Source organism: Simochromis diagramma, unplaced genomic scaffold (assembly GCF_900408965.1).
Source record: "Simochromis diagramma unplaced genomic scaffold, fSimDia1.1 OVJJ01000325.1, whole genome shotgun sequence".
In the NCBI taxonomy this organism is placed as follows: Eukaryota; Metazoa; Chordata; class Actinopteri; order Cichliformes; family Cichlidae; genus Simochromis; species Simochromis diagramma.
Window position 1 is genome coordinate 1,886,763 of NW_024387291.1, and position 22,352 is coordinate 1,909,114.

Genomic DNA, 22,352 nt, shown 5'->3' on the forward strand with positions numbered 1-22,352 from the left:
CTAATTACCGTTTTTGCAATAGTAATCCCTTACTTTACTCGTTACTTGAAAAAAGTAATCAGATTACAGTAACGCGTTACGCGTTACTGCCCATCTCTGCCAGTAACATGCACTGAATAATATACATTATATATATGTTATGTATATATATTTTCAGCTATAAATAAGTTTCATTTTGTGTGTGTGTTTGAGTTTTAAGGTGCCGCTCCCCTTCTGTAAACCAGTTTCGGTGGCAGATTTTAAAATAGAACTGTGTGGTTTACATGAAGCACTGGGACTCCCCAAGCATTTCTCAGGATTTTGTCCCTTTCATGGTTTATTTTTGAAACACTTCCTCAGAGTGTATGTACAACCAGCCACATCCACCACCAGGAAGTTAAAATTACAATAAATAAGTTGAACTGATTAGCAAGATTCCTGTGACCAAGTAAGAGGCCTCTTCAGTAGTGATAGCCTTGTTGGACACACTGCACCGCATCTGTGCAAACTAAATAGGTCCGATTTCCGCTGCCATCCTGTATGTCTATAGTTAACTGCAAATGCTGACCACTGAATACAATTTTCAGTTGTGTATAACCATGAAACATCGAGTAAACTTATTTTTGACCTAATATAATGGATAAAGGATTTGTTTACAAATATTCCTGTAGTTCAACACTCTTTAAATCAGTGTTGAAATAGAAATAAACAGCACACATCTCTATATAACCTAAGCTGAATAAGACATCTGAAAACGTGTGACTGTACTCTGATACTCAGTGAACATGCCATAAGTTTACCTGCCCTGTCAGGTCTGCTCCACCAGACCTTTGCATCTGCTATATCTCAGTTTAAGCCCAGAGTCACAGTTAAGTACAAGTGATCAATAATCATTGAACTGCCAGCATGTTTAACTGTAACCACACGTATTATTTTCTCTGTTATTTAAAATTAAAAAAACAGGAAGTTTTGAGGCAAAGGCCAAACATGGGTTAACATTTAATACCCGAGGTACACAGAAGGCAGATTACAGGGTACACAGATGGTCTCCGAGCAGGACCCCCCTCACTTTTGTCATTTAGCTCAGAATAATATAATACCTGCAGTACAGAGGCACAAGGAGGAAATTACAACTGCCACTGGTGTCAGTGTGTATTAGATGGCATTTTTATGCTTGATGGTTCTGTAGAACAATCTGTAAACCCAGCACTGGCATATTATAATTCCATAAAGCTGTCATAATGTGGTAATTAGCTATTTTCAAATGGAACAGACTCAATAAAGCTGAATATCCATTCTCATTTTACCTCGGAGAGAAATATCTGGCTCTTTAGCTACTAAAAGAACTACATCATAATGGCGTCTCACAGATATGCAGAAGATATCTTTAGATGTGCAATGATCTCACTTCCAACTTGTCATCATTATTATTATTATACAAATGCAAGTAAAGGACTTTTTTAAGATAAAGTGTTTTCTTAAACCTAGCCAGTGAATCCAAAGTTTAAAAAAGCAAGTGAAAATAAAACTACGTAATGACTGAAAACGTGAAATAAAAACCTGAGAAATCTCCATCCATCCAACCATTTATTCATTTTCTTCTGCCGCTTCAGTTCAGGGTGCCGGAAAGGAGAGCTGGCTGCTGTCAGAGGACGAGAGGTGGGATAAACCCCGAGCAGGTCGTCAGTCTATCAACGAGCTAACACAGAGAGACGGACAACCATTCATGCTCACATGCACACCTCATTTATACTCCAACAGGTTAACCAGGGATGTTGGACTGTAGGAGAAAGCTGAAGTAGCATGTCTCTGTGTTTCATCAATTACTGTTGTAACCATTGCATTATGGCGTCAAAACAAAAGGAGAAAAACCAAAACAACGACCTGAAAAATGCCAAATTCCTCCAACTTTTCTCAGAGCAGCACCTTTCAAATAACAGTGTCATTTATCCGGCCTTTCATACTGTGTAAAACCCTGATACAGGGAACTTTGATTTTTGAGAGACACCGTTTAAATTTAGCTGACATAAATTAGACAGAAAAAAAAGAAAAATTAAAAAATCTTTAAGTGACGTGCATGACTGGTCATTTTTGCTGACCGCATTTTGCCATCAGATAATAAATTAGGATGTCAAACAGAGATTTTTACATGTACAGTAAAGTGTTTTAACTGAGAACAAATGCCTACCAGAATGAGCTATTTACAGTAATAACGACTGCATGTGTACACAGTGCATGTGTACACAGTGCATGTGTACACAGTGCATGTGTACAAAGCCTCTTACGAAGGCTCTTATTGGCTTTTGACTGAGAAGCATAATGGTGAGATCAGAACAGTCATTGTTGTTTAAGGCGTGTTCAGGACACAAGCTTTCTCCACCACCTATTTAGTCAGTTTTTCTTTCACATCTTATCTCATGCACACACACTTTGACACTAGCCTGCCTTCATTCAGCGCTCACCTGTCGGGTGTCTCTCGTTACTGACATTCATAAGTCAATAAAGGCAGCAGCTAGTGACGCTGACATTCCAATGAAGGGACATAATTGTGCAATAAAATGTTTTGAACAGTTCAAACATTAATAATGGGGTTATTAAAGCTTCAAACACTAGATGTCAGTGCAGTTGTTAATGTGTGGGAGTTGGATAGAAACAAAAAACGAACTGATTTACCGTCCAGTCTAAAATGGTTTTCTAAGTGCTCAAGATGCCACGAAAGTTATTGACTAACTGATGACTTTCACATACTCGTTACTTTTTTTACAGTTATATCCAAGCTCAGCACTTGTCTATAGCTGGACAGCTGCACACAAAGAAACAACATCTGCTTTAAGCCAGCACAGTCAATCACAAGAATTGTAACTAAATCAGCAGATTAGTGGCAAATCTACATGCTCAGATTGACAAAAGAGATTGGAGCAGTTGCAGTCATGTGATTCAGTTACACTCAGATTATTAGTGTGCAAACAGCAAAATACTCAACTACAAGAAAGAACAATCGGGAGAGTGAGAGAAAATGGAAAAAAATGATGATTTGTTCAAGAAATTGAGTGTAATACAGTGACCTTGCGCGCATGAGAGAAAAAGATGGTGCACAGATGGATGTGTGTGTGCATGTGTGTGTGTGTGAGTGCAACACATATTGACTCCATATCTATTTTCACGCAGCCCGAGATGGATCCTTTGAAACGCTGCTCGTATAACACACCACCGCCAGCCATGAATTGCAGAAGCATTTTTCAAGGGTGTATTTATCTTCAAGGTCAGGCCAGCTGCTGGAGTCTGTTCTGCGCATTTGAGTGTACGTGTGTCCGGGTGAATTTGCTGTTGGGAATGCTTATACATGTCAGTGGAGGAGTTTCCCTATGTGTGTGTGCGCTTGTAAAAGAGGGTACTGTAACAGTGTTTGTATATAGTTTATTTCATGCTGGCCTTGGACTATATCTTTGAAACACAAGCACGCTGTAAAAAAGTGTCGATGAAATCTAATAAGCCATTAAGTTGACAGGTACCAGTGCACACATATACACACAGAGAAACAGAAGAAGGGGGACTGACAGAAAGTCTCAGCACCCAGATTGTGTTTGACATGTCGACAGCTGGTTGCCGTGGTAACATCATTAGGAAAGCAGAAAGAGGAAGAGGTGAAGCTGGGCAGTAACCTAAATGCTGAGTCTTTGTTTTGTGTGATGAAAACTCTGAGCCGAAATCTAAAATCTACCTCTGGAATGCCACACAAGCACGATGATGGCACGCTATAAACCTCAGATGGTTGTGTTGGGAAAATACCAGTGCACCAGCAATTTCTCAAATACTCAGACAACAACCACACCAAGTTTCAAATCACTCAAATCACCTTTCTTCCCCATTCTGATGCTAGGTGTACATTCAAAATATTGGATATCCACACCATCACCAGCAACACTGAAACCACCTTCCTAATAATCTGCAGATCTCCACCACGTTGTCAGAACAGACCTGTCGGTGCATGAACACAAGACCTCTGGTGGCACCAGTATGTAGACCAGTACAGCCTCAGTGGAGCAGGCTTGTGTATGCTTATGTATGTTGCTCATGTTGTATGTGGGGACTTCAGTCAAGACGACATCATAGGCTCATGTTTGTTTTGTGTTTTTGAGGCAGCTCTGAGCAGGTTCTGCGACATTGCAGGGGTCATTGTCTGCTTGGGGAGGCTGCTACTGTTGGTGAGTGCCGGTGCCACAGGGAGTGCAAATGGTCTGCAGAAGCTGGAAAAGAAGGCGACTGGACTTCTCTAAGTTTCATGAAGATGTTTTATCTCTCATCCAAGAGGCTTCTTCAGATTTAACCCTTGTGTGGTGTTCATATTTTTGTTACTCAGCCAGTGTTCATGGGTCTGGTGGACCCGCTAGAGTTTTGGCTTTCCAAATTAACACTATCAAATAATTTTATATTAAATTACTCAACAGATGTTTACTTCATCCCAATTACAAGCCATATGAACAGCAAACATGGTTAATTTTTTCCCTTTACCTTTGTTAGATCACATTTATGAATTAATGTGCTTCTTGTTTTTTGGGTTTTTTTTATAAAATGTTATAAAAAATCAGTTCTAATCAAGTGGAGTGAGTGGAAAGACAACACATTTACACGTGAAGCAATATGTTTCCCAACTAAATGGGATCAGCTGCTCATCAATAGTGACATTAGTCCCAGGGTTGTAAAACAGGGGAAGGTGGTGCACACACTTATCCCACACTGTCCTGATGGCAGCTAGCTTGTCTCTCTGCCGTCGAGCTGGTCTGTCGTCTCGGTTATCAAAACGGATAATCCTGGAAATTTTGTGGAAGTTTTCCAGAGACATTGATGCACGGAAAGGTTCTTGCCGGTTTCTGCATCCCACAGGGATTCTGTGGATTCCCCTTTGGACCTGAAAAGTCCTGCAAGGATAAGAACCCCAAAGTAGGCCTTTGGGGTTCTTAGATAAATTTGGTCCATCTCCTTCCACCTCTCTCCAAAAAAAACACCTTCCTTCTAGATTACTGCAATCCAGAATAATTTTCTGGATGGAATCTGGGATGAAAAGCTCAAATGAAGACTTGATGTCCTGCACATGAGTAACTGTCAGCCGTGTTGGCCCTGGCTTATCACAGTAGCAGCTCTGCAGGGTGGCTCATTTCTTGGCAAGAAGACCATTCAATTTCACCAGTTATTGACATCCATATTTCTTCACTTGCTGTCTGGTGGGCTTGTTCTGGTCCTGGAGCTGGCTGCTGATGGGGTACTCGTCTTTGTTTTGTTACTAATTGGTGCTCAATCGCATCCTCTTCTTCAAAGTCACTGTCAGACTCAGAAATGTGAAATATTCTGAAACCTCTTTGTCAACATCATCATCCGAAGCCCCTCTCTCTTCCAAAATCAATTGGATGGCTCTCGCAGCAGATAATCTTTTGCCATCTTGATCAGTTGTGATAAAGAACCACACTGGCAAAGTCTTATTTATAGTATTATACCCCTAATTTGCAGGTGGGACAGGGTATGAGAAAATAAAATTTGGATCCCTCAAGAAAGAGGGTAAAATGTGTGGGAATGTAAGAGCAGACGGTGTTGATAGTTGAATTTTCAACAATGTTGCAACTTTGTGCGGGAGCGGGAGGGGAAGAAAACACTATCAGCAGCACCAGAAAGGAGGAAGACAGAGTGTGGGAACACAGGACCCACACTTTCAACACTTTTATTAGACCTGGGTCCAGTGGACCCGAACACCTTGTATGTAATGTAAATGCCTGGGGGGAGGTACAGTATGAGGTCATTGAAAATTAGTTCGGATTTATGTTCTTCACAGAAAATAAGCCAAAGCCAATGAATTTCAGGTTGAAAAAATAATTAATTGTTTAATTTTTCTTTTGAAAAAAACTGAAAACGGGTCTCACAGACCCGAACACCATACAAGGGTTAAAACCTAAAGGTGGAGAGTCCCAGGTATTTAAACCCTAACCGCCTAGGTCCTTAAATTAACATGACCTGGATGACTGAGAACCAACACAGACACAGGCTCTGCAGTGATGTTAGGTGGGTGGTGTGAACGCAATGTCTGCATGAATGCCAGGATCAAAGTTTTCTCAGTGGTGCACTGCATGATAACAGGATGATCAATGTTTTTCACTTCAGATCTAATTCAATGGCCACTTGTTAACACTTGTTTTGAATAACATAAAATGACGCATATTTGTAATTACTGTACTCAGCTAATGTCAGATTAGTAAGACACACAGTTTTCAGCAACAGTAAGTATTAAAAAAGGAGATGTGAGGATTAGGTTTAGCTCTTTTTTAGAGTTCCAGTGTTGTAATTATAGACACAAAGCTAGTCACCCACCGTCCCTAAACATAGCACGTAATAAGCAATGAGCATGACTAACTGGAATCTTTCAGATAATGGAAAAATTTGGTTTCTCATTATTTAACAGGTTGGCTGAGTAACAGGCTAACCTCCCAAGAACTTGGTGCATTCCTTTAAAAACTCACCATCTCCCACACACTCCCACACACGCCGGCCCTAATATTAGAACTAAATATACCACAAAAACCGGTGCCTGTGGTGCACATTTGGAAAACTGCGGGCCTTCCTTCTCCCACTCTGCTGTCCATTTTGGCCTGAGCTGAACTGACAAGGTTTCGAGCATCGCTGCAGTTAAGCACAAACAAGTGGACACGAAGATCTGCAAACCTCACAGGTCAAAAATGAGTCAGTTTCCATGTCAAGTTTTATATATTTGAGACGGAGTCTGAGAAATCTGCTTGAGCTTGAAGCAGTTTACATCACATTAAAAGCAGTTTCATATAATCAATGTTATCGACCTGATGGACACTCAGCCGGTGAAGCAGATAAGCTGTGATACCGTTATCTATACCCCAAGAGTTGCTATTCACTGGCTGGGCCCACATCCTCATTTTAGGTTTGACAGCGTTTTAGTAAGTAAAGGTGAACGCTTGGACATGAAATGAGCTGCGGTTTGGGGAGGGCCTCGAAGGCGACTGGCGACGACTCCCGGGCCTGGCAGATCCCCATGAACTAAATAGAAGTGAAGACGTTAAAGAACAGAAAAGGGGAGGGAGGATGGAGAACTGGGGGAACCTATAAAGATGAGAACCGGAAGGAGCGTGTTTGGAGGCGTGGTCCTGCTCCTGAAATTCCAATACTTAATCTCACGGAGGAACACTAACATTAACTAAACATTAGAGTTTTGCTCCTCTCAAGAAAATGTATTACAGTGCAGTACTAACCAACTCCTGGCAAAATCGATTGTTCAGTAAGTTCATTGGTTAGTCACTTATTTTGCCAGCAATATTCTTGTGAAAGCAGTGTAGCAGTTCACTAAAACTACTGGTGCTGCTTAATGAGAGTGATGAGAGAGAAGAAACAGATTCAATGGTGCTCTTTTCTGCTGAGAGGAACTGCAGAGTCAGGTATTCGTTATCTGTTACTTCTTGTGATTCTTACATGGATGAAATTATCTGATCCATTAATACGGAGTTACTCGGCACAGCAGCTTTAATTTTGTTGGGGTTTCATTTGTGAATCCAGGGAGTAAATGAACAAATATCACCCCCAAACGCATCTATTCTTCTAGCAGTTGTGTTAAAAGACATGCTTCCACACTCTGCAAGTGAGTAAGATGCTATTTCTTCTTGAGCGAACGAGGCCTTTGAGTCCCGACTGTACAAGTGAAACGTCCAATATTCTCCAGCTCCACCCCTGATCAGTAAGCACACCGGGTTCCCCTGTGTTTATTTTTAGGGCCAATATCTGCTAATCTTTGGTTAAGTAGACAAGGGATGCCCCACTGATATCAATACCACTCATACACACTTATTCACATAGACAGCTGTGGCTTGTAGCTACCCCTGCCACGATGTCATAGGCCACCTGTTGCTGAATAGCAAGTTGGTGATTAAAAACAAATTTAATTCCTCTTACTCCCTGTGTCTGTCTGTCACTGTCTTTCTCACATTCTCTCTATTTTCAGTTTGATGTGTGTCTACATCATTTATCTATTTCTGAATCTACTTTCTTGTATAGCAGTCACCCTGTTTTTTTTCCATTGCCTATTTTCACTTCAGTGTTAAGCTGTCTTGGCCAATTAAATAGTTTATAATCACGAGTGTCTCTTCAGCCTACACTGTATTTATGTAACTCTCTCTGGCAGTAATCACACTCCATTATAACCCCAATTTGTGCCTTCAAACTCTTGGTCTTCATTTCTTGCACTTTCATTTAATTTGGGGATAATCTAAAATCCCAAACACAATAAAGAAGCCATCAGTTAGCGTACATATAACACATAATTACACATAAATAAATAAATAAAATAAATAGCATTTTATTTATATAGCACCTTTCTAGACAGAGTCACAAAGTGCTGTACATAAGATTAAAAAGCCACAAAAAGGTAAAACAGACAATATAAAACAGGCAAAAATTAACCAGAAGCAGTTTAAAAAGGTGAGTTTTTAGTTGTTTTTGAAACAACTACTGAGTCCACAGTCTTACGGTTTGGGGGAAAGAGTTCCACAGTCTCGGGGCCACAGTGGCAAAAGCTCTATCACCAGTTCTCATCTTAGTCTGTTTTATAATAAGTAAGCCCTGATCAGATGACCTCAGGGACCTGCTAGGGACATAGGGCTGTAGCATATCAGAGATGTAGGCTGGTGCCAGTCCATGCAAAGCTCTATTAGTCAAGACCAGGATCTTAAAATGGACTCTGAATTCAACAGGAAGCCAGTGTAGCCCAGATAGCAACGGTGTCACATGTGAATACTTAGAGGATTTTGTCAAAAGCCTAGCTGCAGCGTTTTGCACATCCTGCAGACGATCCAGAGAACCTTTTGCTTAGACACATAACCAGTGAGTTACAATAGTCCAAGCATGAGGAAATAAATGCATGTATAGCAATCTCCAGTTCAGAGCGAGACATGGACATCACAAATGAAAAATATGGTGCATATTTGGGATCATTGGCCTGTTGAAACATCCAATTGTGTCCACGTTTCAACCGTCTAACTGCCGATTTGAGGTGAAGTTGAAACATTTGGAGATACTTCTCCTTCTTCATTACTCCATCCACTTTATGCAATGTACCAGTACTGGCAGCAAAACAGTCCTAGAGCATGACGCTACTACCAGCATGCTTGACAGCTAGTACAATGTTATTATTATTTATATTATATCTTTTGTCATCATGACAGAATAGTTCAGTCTCTCTTTCAACCTTTCTCTAGAAGGCATTTGACTTGTCCGATGGGTCAGCCTCAAATTTCAGTCGAGCGTGAAACTATCAATTTTGGAGCCGGGGCTTTTTTCTTGGTGGGCAACCTTTCAGTCTATGCTGATGTGAAACTTACTTTAATGTCAACAGTAATGCTGGTGTGGCAGCAGTTTCTAGTGCATGACAGGCCTGAGCCTTAGTGGTTAAAGGGTTGTTCCTGAATCTGAATCAACTTGTACTTAAAGTACAATTGTTTGAACTGATGAACTGATGATCCAGGAATCTGGAGTTGTAAAGAAACGGTTCCAAGAGACTTCGCCAACATGTGAAAATCTACAGTTCTGCTTCTTGGATCTTAGATCCTTGGACTTTCCCATTGTTCTGTGTACTGGTCAATCCAATGAGTGCTCTCAAACAAATCATTTTTATGCTGACAAAGAGAAAGTACCAGTTGTATTCAATCATCATCACTAATGAGATGTTACTAAGCCTTTGTCTGGCCCAGTTTAAAGACATTGTAGAATCTTTTGACCCTGTGTATTACAGAAAACCCAAAATAAATTCAAACTTGTGCACCTAGTTCATGTTTTTTTAAGTCATTACAGAGTCAACATTCATGCCCATACTGTATGTAAATTTCTGACCACAACTGTAAATAAAACTGAATTGAACTAATTGGGAAAGTGGGTCCATAAAGAGACTACCTACTGAGGAAAGTCAGCCAAATTCAAATTAGGTATGGATGTGAAATAAAAAGCCGTATCAGCAATAAATAAATGAATAAATAAAAAGCATATTTTTGCAGACCCCTGTAGGCCATTCAAAGAGAGCAGTAGAAGTAGTTGGACTCATGTACAGCGGTCACTCGCTATAACGTAGCTCAACTTTCGCAGCTTGTCTGTTTCACTGGTTTTTTTTGTGCAATTTTGCATGGTTTTTTGTTTGTTTGTTTGGGGTTTTGTTGTCTTTTACAGCGCATTGTGTTCTGCATCCTGACTGGCTGTAGACCATTGTCAATCGATCTCGTGCCGTGTCTCCTGTACAGTACAGAATTCGTTCAGCTTTTCAAATTTACATGAATCTTCAATTGCTAGCAGTGTGACTCCGAAGTGCTGTACTGTATGTTTGTAGGTTTCCCCCCAACAAAACACAACAATTTTGACGAAACATTTTACACCGTCAAAAGCAACCGCGGGTGCCTTTGGTTTCATTCTATAATACTGTACCTATTTTTCTATGAAGGTTTGAACTTGTTTAAACAAGAAAGAAAAGTGTGGAAATGTTCATGCCTGTCTGAGAAAAGTGTGTAAAGTGTGTAGTGAGGGGTTTTACAGCCTTAAAACATCTATACTAATTGTAAAAAATTAAGTTGGCTACTTCGTGGATTTCACCTATCGTGAGTTATTTTTAGAATGTAACTCCCGCGATAAACAAGGGACCACTGTAGTCCAAAAAGTAGGTTAATTCTATCTTAATCATCTTTGTTATTAGCTACAGACTTTTCTTTACTAAGTTGTAAACACTGTGAAGCCATATTTCTATCAAGGATGTTTTGGTTGACACTGTCAAAAACCTTTGACAAGTCTAATAATAAACCAAGACTGTAGAGATCTCATGAACAAGCTGCAAATTCTTCTTTGTGTATCTCAGTGTCTTTCTCTATCCTCCCTTCCTGACCGTTCTCCACCCCCACCAACTACAAATCCTTCCAGCATGTTGTCCTCACCAACTCACTCCTCCCTTTCCCATTCTTCTACAATGCTGGAAAGTGCTGACGAGAGGGTAACTCAATAGAGAGGCGAAATCTAAGAGTGTCTCAGGACAGAACAGAGGGTCAGCGCAGGACATGAAGGAACAGAGAGTCGCATTTTATTTTCCCTTTTTATGCTTGGTAGTCTTTTAAATTTAAAATGTTTACATTTTTTGTTGCTATTTTTTGTTCTTTAATTAGTAACGGGTTTTTTAACAATACTATTAGTCACAGTGTCAGCTGCAGTTGAATATGTCATAACATTACTACATTTTGTGCCTGAATTTTACACTGGAAACCATGGCAGACATTACTATCACTAACAGCCAACAGTAAAATCTAACCATGGAGGTGTTCGATTATTAAAACCTGTAATTAGCAAGTCATTATTAAGGCTTAAAATGTGCTGTAATTTCCAGCTTTCTCTTCCACACAAAATTTGCAGAGAATGAATATTTGATGTTGAAAGCCTAATACCTTGGCAGTGTGGTATAATCAACCATGAACTCCCAGGGATGAAATCTCATTTAATGCTCATAATGAAAATCTCTGCAGTAAAAAACAAACAAAAAAACCCTTCGTATCTTTAACTGGCTGCCGTTTTATTACAACTAAAGTATCTTACTGACTTTTATTTTCTTTCATAGATGCACTACTACAAATAAATTTCTCTGTTGGCCTTGACTAACTGGGTGCAAGGTGGTACTAAATCACTCAGCAAAAGATAAGCGAACCAAAGGGAGAAAAAGGGAGAACAAAAAAGGCACAAAGTTAACAACCTATACAGACAGAGACTGATAAGCACAGATGTATGGTGTAGGAAGATATGGACAGAGAAATTAGATATAAAAATAGGAAGATGTTAAGATGAAAGGACAGATAGGGAGAGAAAAAGTTGAGGGGAAAGTTTCTCTTGGATAAAAGATGGAAAGAAGAACAGACTTCTTCAGCATAACTTTGCCTTGGATGAGTTAGAAATCCTAGCAAATAAAAAAAAAATTAAATGCATTTCTTTGGCACAATTCATACAGTGGAATTCATTTGAATGCATTCATAAAATGCAAGAATAAGTTATGAATCCAATATAAAGCAATTTAGGAAGATGTTGGGACACCTCGTGCTGCCAGCACAGCCATAGTGTTCCTTGGTGTTGATCATTATTTTAAGCAGCTTTTACTTATAAAAACTGAATTTTAGTGTCTGCTCTTAATCACTCTGAATTACATTAGGCAGTGAGTACTGCAAAGCTCTGTATAACAAAGGTATCTTGTACACTGAACTTATACTGTGCTATTTAAAAATCTTGAGCCACCAATCTATCCTTTATATTTTCCTTCCAAAGAGCCAGACTCAGAGTTGCATCTACAGATAACAGAGAACTTAGCAAAAGACAGTTAAAGAAAGTGTATCTTAAGGCAGCAGTCCCCAACCTTTTTTGCGCCACGGACTGTTTTATGTCTGACAATATTTTCACAGACAAAGGATAAATACAACAAAATAAAACCTGACCGGTACCAAAAAAAGAAGATTTATTCATAACACACAGGAAAAGACCCAGGGAAACTGAGTTAACGATAAAAAACGATGCAAAATAACGATAAAAACCAATAAAAACCCTGAAAACTATAAATGTCATGCCCGAGCCTCAACTCTCGTGGCCCGGTACCAAACGACTCACGGACCAGTCCAGGGGTTGGGGACTGCTGTCTTAAGGCTCTCTGTTATTGGTAGCATGTTCCAAAAGTACATAATTTGCTCTCAAATTATGCTCTCTTCTGTTTTTTTCTGAATATACCAAATAGCCAAGAATTGAACAAGTGATGGACAAAGAAGACGTGGCAGTCTTAAAAAATAATCTACAGCAGATAAACACCATCTGAAAGCCATGTCCTTAAGAAAAAGGTAAAAATCCAATCCAAAAATCTGGCTTTTAAGCAGATCCATCTGTGGTTCACTGAAACGTAATCAAAAATTGTCTCAATCAAAGAGTCAAGAAGTCGTTCTCAAGAAAGGGAACGGGGAGAAAGGGCTGAGGTATGCCAAACTGAAAATCAGTGCCAACAGGTCTGATGGACCACTGCATCTGAATTTGACCTTTCTGGTTCAAATCTTTATTAATATGCATATGAAGATGTGAGGTAAGAAGTGAAGTACAACAGAGACCATGTGCAGCTATCTGTAAAACACGGTGGTTTTGGTTTTGGGTTGAGCGTTGGACATCTTGTCAACACTGTGTGTAATGATGAACACAGAAAAGTATCAGAGTTGGATCCCCCATGAAATACATCTGTCTGATTGGTTGTAGCATCATTTATTTGCCTGACATACTGTATTCCCATATATGTTTCCTTGATTTTCAACAAACAGCTACACCTACTCCCCATTTTCCTAACAAAATATAAAGAAACTGGACTTCACACAGTGCTACATGTGCAACTCCTTGATGGCATTTTCTAAAAGTAGTTGTAACTACAGCCTCTCATAACATGGCCAAGCCAGCGCTATTAGTTATACTGAGTGTGAGAGACAGGACCAAATGTATTGACAGACGCACAGATCAAGACAGAAGATGTGGGTAAGGTCCAAAGAAGACAGATAAAGTGGTATTATTACCAGTCCCGTGTGTGATATGGTAGTGCTGCACAGAAAACAGAAAACGATCACACTCTCAGGCCAACAGTGCTTGCGTCATATCTTGACACCCCCCCCTCCTCCTCCCCTCTGAAAATAGAGTATAATGAGAGGTGGGCATGTTGGGTGTATGGGGTAAGTGTGTATGTGTTTGGAAGCAGCTATAAAAGTCATATTGTGTCGTCCCCCCCTTCATCTTGCTCATCTTACCTCCATCTCCTGCCCTTCTGTCTTCTCTCTGCTCCAATTCCTCTCCATCACCTTTTGTTTTGCCTTATTTCTCAGCTGCAATCATCCACCCCTTTATTCAGGTAAGACAGAAAATAAATAAACACACACACAAACATTTACAGGTGCAAGAGGCCACACATAGGACACTGGAAGCTGAAGATTTAACTGCAATTTTTTTCGGGGATTATCTGTGACAAGCAGAGAGACTTCAGCTAAGTGAAATAGTTGTAAATTACCAAGATATGAATGACACATGGGGATAAACTGTTTGTAGCTGCAGGATGTGCATCGGGGGTGTGTTTGTGTAAGCCTGAGGGCGAACGCTCCGCTAGAAACTCGACTAAGAAAATCAATCAGGAGCACCATTGATTCAGGATTTGCGAGGCCTATGAAAGACAACTTGATAAAGTGAAAAGGTCCAGTCAATAAAGTCATACAGTATTAGAAGAATAACAAGCTATGTAAATATATCTTTTTGAAATCAATTCACAAATTGTTAAATATGGGGATGTTTGGTGGTTTCAGTTTGGTTTTCGCTCCTCTGCAGTAGCTTGTTTGAAATAAAAGGTAATGTTAGCAGCAGGTGTTGGTCTCGTGGGTGTTTCCTTGCTCAGGTTTCACCAAGAACAGGTGTCAGTGGCACAGCAGCTGTGTGCTTAAGTAACTTTAAGTACAGTAGCTAATGTCTGCTGTAGATGATTTTAGGTGTTGTTGGTATTCTGAAAAGAGGACTTAAATAAGACACGCTTCACTGAACAATACACTTTTCTGTGCCATGACTCAGAACTTTAACTGGCAGATATTTATATGTGCTTTAGGGTATTATGCTGATTTGCTTTTCAAATCATTAACGCCACCAGAAAAACATAAAAATAAAAAAGTTAAGTTGCTGGTTAGAACTGTATCCACTTTTCTAAAGAAACACGACTTATTTATAGCACACTCGCAGGCAAGAGTGGCTTTCAATCCTCAGTGAAGGTCTGTTATGTTATGATACTAAAATATAACCCTGCATATCCATCACAGCATGCACATCCTTCACTGCAAGTTAAATAAAGTCACCGAGTGTAATTCATAATATGTGAGCAGAAACGTTGTCACTCTGCGCACTGAAATAAGTGGGCGCGCACAATTACCCACCCCATAAGGAAACCCAGTTACCTCGGGCTCTGTATGTGTACTTTTTTGTATCACCGTTCAGCCTATCAGAATGTTATCCAATATATTATACAACTATTATAACTCAGCTAAAATCCTTCATGTTATTTTGAGCATTTTTGTTCTTGTTCTTTTAGAGACATACACATAATATCTGAAATGAAATTATTATGATTATCACAACTACTACAACTATTATTATTGATGAAAAATGTGTGTTTAAACTTTAAAAGATAGCCAGGCCTTCTTCGTTTGTCTCTTTGTGTCGGATTTGAGAGTGAAACAGTTCATACATGTGGTTTAAACACAGATTTATGCGACTGAGGCCCAGTTTGTCTGCATTACAAGTGACATTACATTTGAGGGCACAGTCATGGAAAAAGAAAGCGCACATGCTCGTGAACACTTGTTGCAAAGTTCATGAACAGTGGGACAAAACCTGTGAATTTTACGATGGGCTGAAAGAACGTCAGTTATGTCATCTGAATGTTTAGTTTTGTGTTTTACAAAATACAAAACACAAAATCTGACAAGATCCACAACAACTAACTGGAACCGTATGACTGCTGATATAGGTAATAAAAACAACTGTAGCACGTTCCCAAAAGCAAAAATGTTATCCCTGAGATGGCTTCATTTCATCAACGCTTTCTATTCGCATCATCTTACTGACAGGAAAAAAAATCTGCACATCTCAAGACATTTCACAAACCACAAACAGATGCTCACTAATTGGTTTTTGCTGCCAAAAACAGACACATAACAGGTGTGGTGACAGTTGAGAAGCTGATTGGACGGAAAGCAAGAGGATGACAATGAATTTTTACTTTTATCATTCTGTCCTTTGGACAGGAAGGCCTGGGATTTTCCAGGGGTCAGGATAGTGCAATCTGCACAGGGACTACTGACATGACCCCGGTGGGGCTTTGCAAGTCTCTCAGCACATGTATCCTGACTGTGAGACATATACTCTTACATACTCAGGAGCTTGCATCTCTTAAAGACACAAAACCCACTCATCAAACATCTATCTTGACAACTCAGCACTTGATCCCAGAGCTCTGAAATGACAGGACTCTGGGATCAGCTCAGGTGTGACACCTACAGGCTAAAGTGATGTACTGCAACTAAGAGCACACTGATCACAAAATAGAACCGAGCAAGCGGATGAGACATGAAACACAACAGGTTACACATTTGTACTGAGCACACGCAGCTCTACAGCACACTTTGTGTTATTCAGCTATAAAGTGGTGTGTATTTCACAATGACTGGACAGGTTTCTTAGGTTTAATAAAGTTATTTTACAAACTAATGGAATTTTCTTTATATGTCAAAGCAAGGAATCAAAATCATTTCACACTGTGGGCCACATATCGGATCTTAAACTCCCCTTTTAGTCAGTATAAAGAATTTTAACTACATATAAATAAGTGCAATTTCATGATAAGCTGCTGGGCTTAAAATGTAAGAACTAAATGTTTTAAAATTATCGACTGTCATGTGATTATAAGACAGAGATTGGAGTCACTGGCAGGCCACTTCTGGTCCCTGGGCCTTGTGTTTGACACTGCTGGATTAAAGTGTGGAAAACATCTGCATCAACTGAGGGTAACTAGTTGCACTGTGACTCTGTGACACATGACACAGAGAACAGAAGACATTTCAATTAATAACATACAATTTAATGCCTAATTCTGAATTAAAAAAGGCTCTTCTCACACCATAAATTCCATCAGAGTTTATCCTGCAATGACTACTTTAACTGTAAAATATACCATGTACTTTAACTGATGTCAAAGTACTGTTTGACAAACTCAGCTTCGCTGTTTCACACGTTCTATTTGTCAAAATTGTAGTCAAAGGAAAAAATTGCAGGAAAGTCTCTCCTCAGAAGTGCTTAAATCCCTCCGACAGAGTGATACTTTTAAGATAACGGAGAATCCAGAGCAATTCTGGGTGCTTATTTCAGTGTACAAAGCTTGTCTCTCTCCATGGGCGTTTGCCGGATTGTATTTATGTCTCTGTCTTAAATTCTAACGTATGTCCTTCAATTAACCTCTTGTTGTGCCAAGTTCCACAGAGGCCATCTCTCGAATGCCTTAAAGATATTCCTACCAGGCCAGTCAGGGTTGAAATTCTCCTTGGGTTTGTTGGCATGGATCATCTTCTCTTAATTTACTGTTCTGTAAAATGCAACATCTGTCTAACTAAAAATACATTTCCAAACACATGTGCACATAACGAGTTAGATTTTACTTTCAGCTTTCGTATCACATCAGCTCAGCTGCAGAGCTGCTGCTCACTCACCTCTTTGAAATGCAATATCAAACTTTGTGCCTTTCATGTCCTCTCTGTCTCTCTCTCCAGGAAACAAAATGGTTATGACAGATCTGCTAAAACCTGAGGAGATCAAGAAAGCTCTTGATGCCTTCGCAGGTCAGTAACTGTTGTAGAGGCTCTGTGTTATTCTCAGCAGCGCTGCAAAGTGCCAAAAGTTGGCCTTAAATTTTTTGCTGACCCATAAAAAATCTATTTAAAAAAAATCTGTGCACATGGAGTTGATGTAATAAAATCTTTTATCTTTGCCTTGTCTTTTGTAGCAGAAACATTTGACCCTAAAAAGTTCTTTGAAATGGTGGGAATGAAGGCCATGTCGGCTGAAAACGTCAAGAAGGTCTTTCAGGTTCTGGATGTGGATGGTAGCGGATTTATAGAAGAAGAAGAGCTAAAGTAAGAAACCCAAACAGATGCAAAAACACGCTAAAAGCAGACATGATGAAAGATACAGCTCTGCAATATAACGCTGATGTCACATGTTCCTTAAAGCTGCCCTACAGTGACCCACTTTCTGCATCAACCTGCACTTTTCTCAGGTTTGTACTGAAGGGCTTTTCCAAGGATGGCAGAGATCTGACTGACGCTGAGACTAAAGCATTTCTCACAGCTGCAGACAAAGATGGAGATGGCAAGATCGGCATTGATGGTAAGAGAAAGGTGTCAAAATGTTTTCAGTTTATTCTTCAAAAAGATACAAAGAGGCGATGAGAGTAGGATGAGGACGGGGTGGGAGGAGAGCTAGCAAGTAGGCTTTCTGCACTTCCACAAATGCTGTATGTTGTGTGGGATTTTTCAGATTTTACCAAAATGTTTCTAATACTTGATTCTTATGGTTCACATCTAGTGAAAAACTGAATATGACCGAAGCAAATTTGCAAGTTTGCAAGAAAAGATACACTTAGAAAAAAATGTAATGTCACCTTTGCGAGCTAACACCAACTTTTAAATATCTAATTTGTTTACTGGAATAAACATGCCATAAACTAAATCTGCCAATTAATCTTTGGTTTTTTTTAACATAATCATAAAAACACAATATCTGAAATGTTAGCTATGGTAACACCATTCAGCGACTTCAAGGGATGACAGGTGGAATGAATGCTTGTGCTTGGTGTATAAGGAATCCCATAAAATACACCAAAGTGTGGCTGGGCCAGATAGTGAACCTCCTGATGTGTACATTAGCGTGTGAATGTTAAATAGAAAGCAACTGGGCATAAAAAAGTGCAAGAATGAATGGGTGAGTGAGAAATGTTGGATAACTTGCTTTGCAGAAAACCGGAGCAACAGTGTGGCCTGTTGATGTATTAAAGGTGAAAGATTTGTTTTATGATATAGAAGCTTTGGTCCAGAGGAAAAACGCAGTTCAAGTTTCCAGACACCATGAAATACTTGGATCAGTTTCTTGTTGGTGTTTAACTGAATATGGTGACAATGTTTCACTCATTTGTGCGCATTTACATTTTTGTTTTGCTCTCTTTTTTTCCAGAGTTTGAAGCCTTAGTGCATGAGTAGGGGAAAGCTGAACTCCCCTCTTGTTCTTCCTGCTCCTCTTTGTCCCTGCATCCACATTTTGTAACTGCGACCTTCAAACTCTTCCTCCCTTTCCTCGCTCTGGACCCCTCACACGGAGTCAGACCAGGCCTGCTCTCTGCAAAACACTACCAAAAACAGGCCAACAGGGAGTCCACCTGAGGAGGAACATACAGGCATAACAGGCACCAGTTTCACTTTTCATTTTTCTTTTTATATATATAGATAGATATATATATATTTAACCACACATGCTGTATGGATTTCAGAAGCATTCTTAATGATTTCGCGAGGATAGTCTGTGGTCAAAAAAGGTGGTACTAGTGTTGTAGATGGTGTAGATGTTCTCAAGACTCCTTAAATCTTAATTTCCTTCCTGCATTGTGTCTTGACTGGTTTTATTTCTAGATGTTCACATGTCAGTGCACTTTCCTCCCACTCCTCCTCTTTATCCACCTTCATTCACCTCCCTCACCTCAACCACCTCCTCCTTCTACACCTCCTCCACCCCCTGCCTCTGATCAGATCATGTAGTAAATAAAATCATATAAGGAGAGCTGTGAAGAGAGAAAAGATCTCAGTATGAAATGATAATAAAAAAGAAAACTTGACGTGAGGTGTCTCTTTACTTATTGTTACTCGCAGTGAACACACAACATTGAACTCACACAAATACAACACACTGAACATCGCAAAACAGGTCAATCACTGGGACGGTGGAGAGCTTAAGCTTAACATTTTGGGAAACATGCCTTCTTTCTCAGGTTGCTTGCTCACACACACATATAAATATTTTACCAACAGCCAGGTTTCATAGTAAAGAGACTGAAAACGAAGTGCTGACACATGAATAAGATGCTGTAGAAAACAGCGCAGCGTCAGTGTTTTCTTCAAATTTCTGGCAACAAGCATACTTCCAAAAATGTTTAAATATTCTCTGAATATTTTTACCAACAGACTCAAACAAATATTAACATACAAACTCAAATTGCTGTACAAAGGTTTGTTAAAATAACCATTTTAGTTTAGTTCAGTCAGGGAGGATGGCTGATTTGGACATTGTAGCAATTTATATTTGGCGTCACATCACTATGGAGCAACAGGATCCTGGTACAGAACAGAGTGAACATTAATAACAAGAGATACAGACAGAAAGAAGGCCATGGGGTGGAGGCGGGTTGCAAAGTGGCTTGCAAGCCTGCAGCAAAACTCTTCTGGTCCTTTGTAGGTTTTAACATAAAATAAGTACAGTTCGTCATGTGTAACAAAACATGACATATTACACCTTTCTATTATTTATGTAACAAAAACTAAACCAAAATACTGAAGCAGTGTCTGAAAACCAAGCACATCACATGATTCCATAGAACCACCTTTAGCAGCGTGAAGTAATTGTGTGACATTATCAGCCAACATTGTTGTGGAGGAACTTTGATCCACTCTTCTTTGTAACGCTGCCTGAGTTTATTGAGATTTGTGAGCTTTAATTTATGCATAGTTCTCTGAAGGTCCGATCGCAGAATTTCGGGTTGAGGTCTGTGCTTTGACTGAGGAGTTCAAGGTTGACTTTAAGGTTTCCAGGTCCTGTGGCTGCAAAACAAGCCCAAAGCATCACTCCGTCACCACTGTGCCGTTGGTAGGAGGGTTTTGTGTCGATATGCTGTTTGGTTTTCTCCAAACATACTGCTGTGCATTATGGTCAACCACCTCCACTCGTTGTTCCCAAAGTCTTGAGTCTTGTGCAGATGTAACTTTGCATATCTAAGTTCTGCTGCAATATTTTATTTTTAGAGAGAAGAGGCTTTCTTCTGGCAACCCTTCTATATAAGCCATATCTGTCCAGTCTTTTTCTAATTGTACTGTCAAGAACTTTACAATTTAGCATGCTAACTGAGGCTTGTAGATGTAGCTCTGTGCTTTTTGGTAATTGTGTGAGCTCTGCAAAGTCTGACTTTGGGGTGACTTTCCTGCACTGAAAAAAAGGCCATGTTGGATTTACTTGATTCAATAGTGGACATTGGTTGCACACAAATGTTTTGCTTTGGCAGAAACTTAAACAATTGAGTTAAATCAACACAACTTTTTCATATGTAATAAACATGTGCATTTTGTGTTCATAAAACACGATTGAAACATGTTTAGATGAAGTATGTTGAGCTCTTGGAATATTTTAATCCTTCACAATTTTGTAATTTTATTTCAACACTATTCAATAACTTTTACCCCAGCACTACTTGGTCACTTAAATACTACATGCTGTCTTCATATTACATAATGTTCAAAGTCTAGAGTCTGGTTACCATAACGATTGAATGGATCTACAATAGCTACCATCCTCCTAACCTTAATTCTGGTGCAGGGAAATAACCCTGAAGTGATAGGTTACAAGGCAGGACAACTCACAAGTCTATCACAAACCACCATTTGCACTTACATTCACAGGTAATTTAGAATCACCAATTAACCTAACTCTAACAACTGCTTGACTTTTAACTGTGGGAAGAAACCAGAATACCCAGAGAGAACCCAGTGCAAACTAGCCAGATTGTGGATTTGAACCCAGGACCTTCTTAATGTGAAGCAATGGCGCTAACCACCATGCCACCAATCCAGACTTAACAAAAGCAGGAAAACTATGATTTCAAGGCTTGATGCAGAATTCTTTTGTACATTTTTGTCCTTGACAGGTTAAACCACAATAAATAGCAATAGCATACATGTCGTGTGTGTGTAGTTGTCTGCCTCTTATAACTCCAGTGATTTTCCTGCAGTTTGACATCTCGTGCGATCTTGTGAATTTCATGAGTTCAGCAACTAACCACTCTTACTAGATTGTATCAGGTCGTCTCAACAAGAACAAATTAAGTTGTTGAATTTCGTACAGATTCTTCATGATTTAATTACATTCATAGAAACATGAAATTATTGTGTTTAAATTACAAGTTAGACTTTTTTAATGCAACAACCACCCAATTTACTTAGAGGCAGTTGCTTGATTTGACTGAGATGGATGCCTTCCTGAAACCACGATCCAAAGCGTGCGAGACTGAAATCCCGTGCGGTGTCGCAGTAAATTATTGACTTACTTCACTCGAACATGATATGAACAATTTAATCTAGCCTCTCTGCATATCATGTAGTTTCTACACTATATAGTTACACTTAACTTTAAAGCATGAGGCACTTACGTTAAATACACGCAAGATGCTTACGTAAATCCAAGAGTTGGCTAATCCCCTTTTTTCAGTGTGGGGCATCCCCTCCTAAGAGGTTTGTAGCATTGTGTTCTGCTTATATAGTGGTGGTAACACCAGCTGATGATTAGTTAATCAAGTCAATCTGACCAGCAGCGACTAGCTGCTACATACTCTCTTAATTAAAGTACCTGTGTGCTTAGTTTTTCACATTTTTCTGTAGCTTTGCTTAATTTTTGTTAAAGAAATTATGACACAGAGTAATATGTCATGTTTTGTAGTTCAACTG

At 39.5% G+C, this 22,352-nt stretch overlaps 1 protein-coding gene across 3 annotated transcripts in view; it reads left to right on the plus strand.

Moving 5' to 3' along the window:
- pvalb7 (parvalbumin 7) overlaps positions 1-19,480 on the plus strand; it is a 46,844-nt gene extending 27,364 nt beyond the window's left edge. The window contains exons 1-6 of one of the 3 annotated variants that reach the window (XM_040003932.1): positions 13,770-13,918; positions 16,511-16,607; positions 17,367-17,435; positions 17,600-17,729; positions 17,873-17,982; positions 18,826-19,480. In XM_040003932.1, the coding sequence (XP_039859866.1) occupies positions 17,375-17,435; positions 17,600-17,729; positions 17,873-17,982; positions 18,826-18,851 (327 nt within the window). In that variant the 5' untranslated portion in view covers positions 13,770-13,918; positions 16,511-16,607; positions 17,367-17,374 and the 3' untranslated portion in view covers positions 18,852-19,480. Of the gene's footprint in view, positions 1-13,769; positions 13,919-16,510; positions 16,608-17,366; positions 17,436-17,599; positions 17,730-17,872; positions 17,983-18,825 lie in introns of those variants that run through there. The other 2 variants (XM_040003930.1, XM_040003931.1) reach the window with 2 other exon arrangements.
- The last annotated feature ends 2,872 nt before the right edge of the window (positions 19,481-22,352 follow it).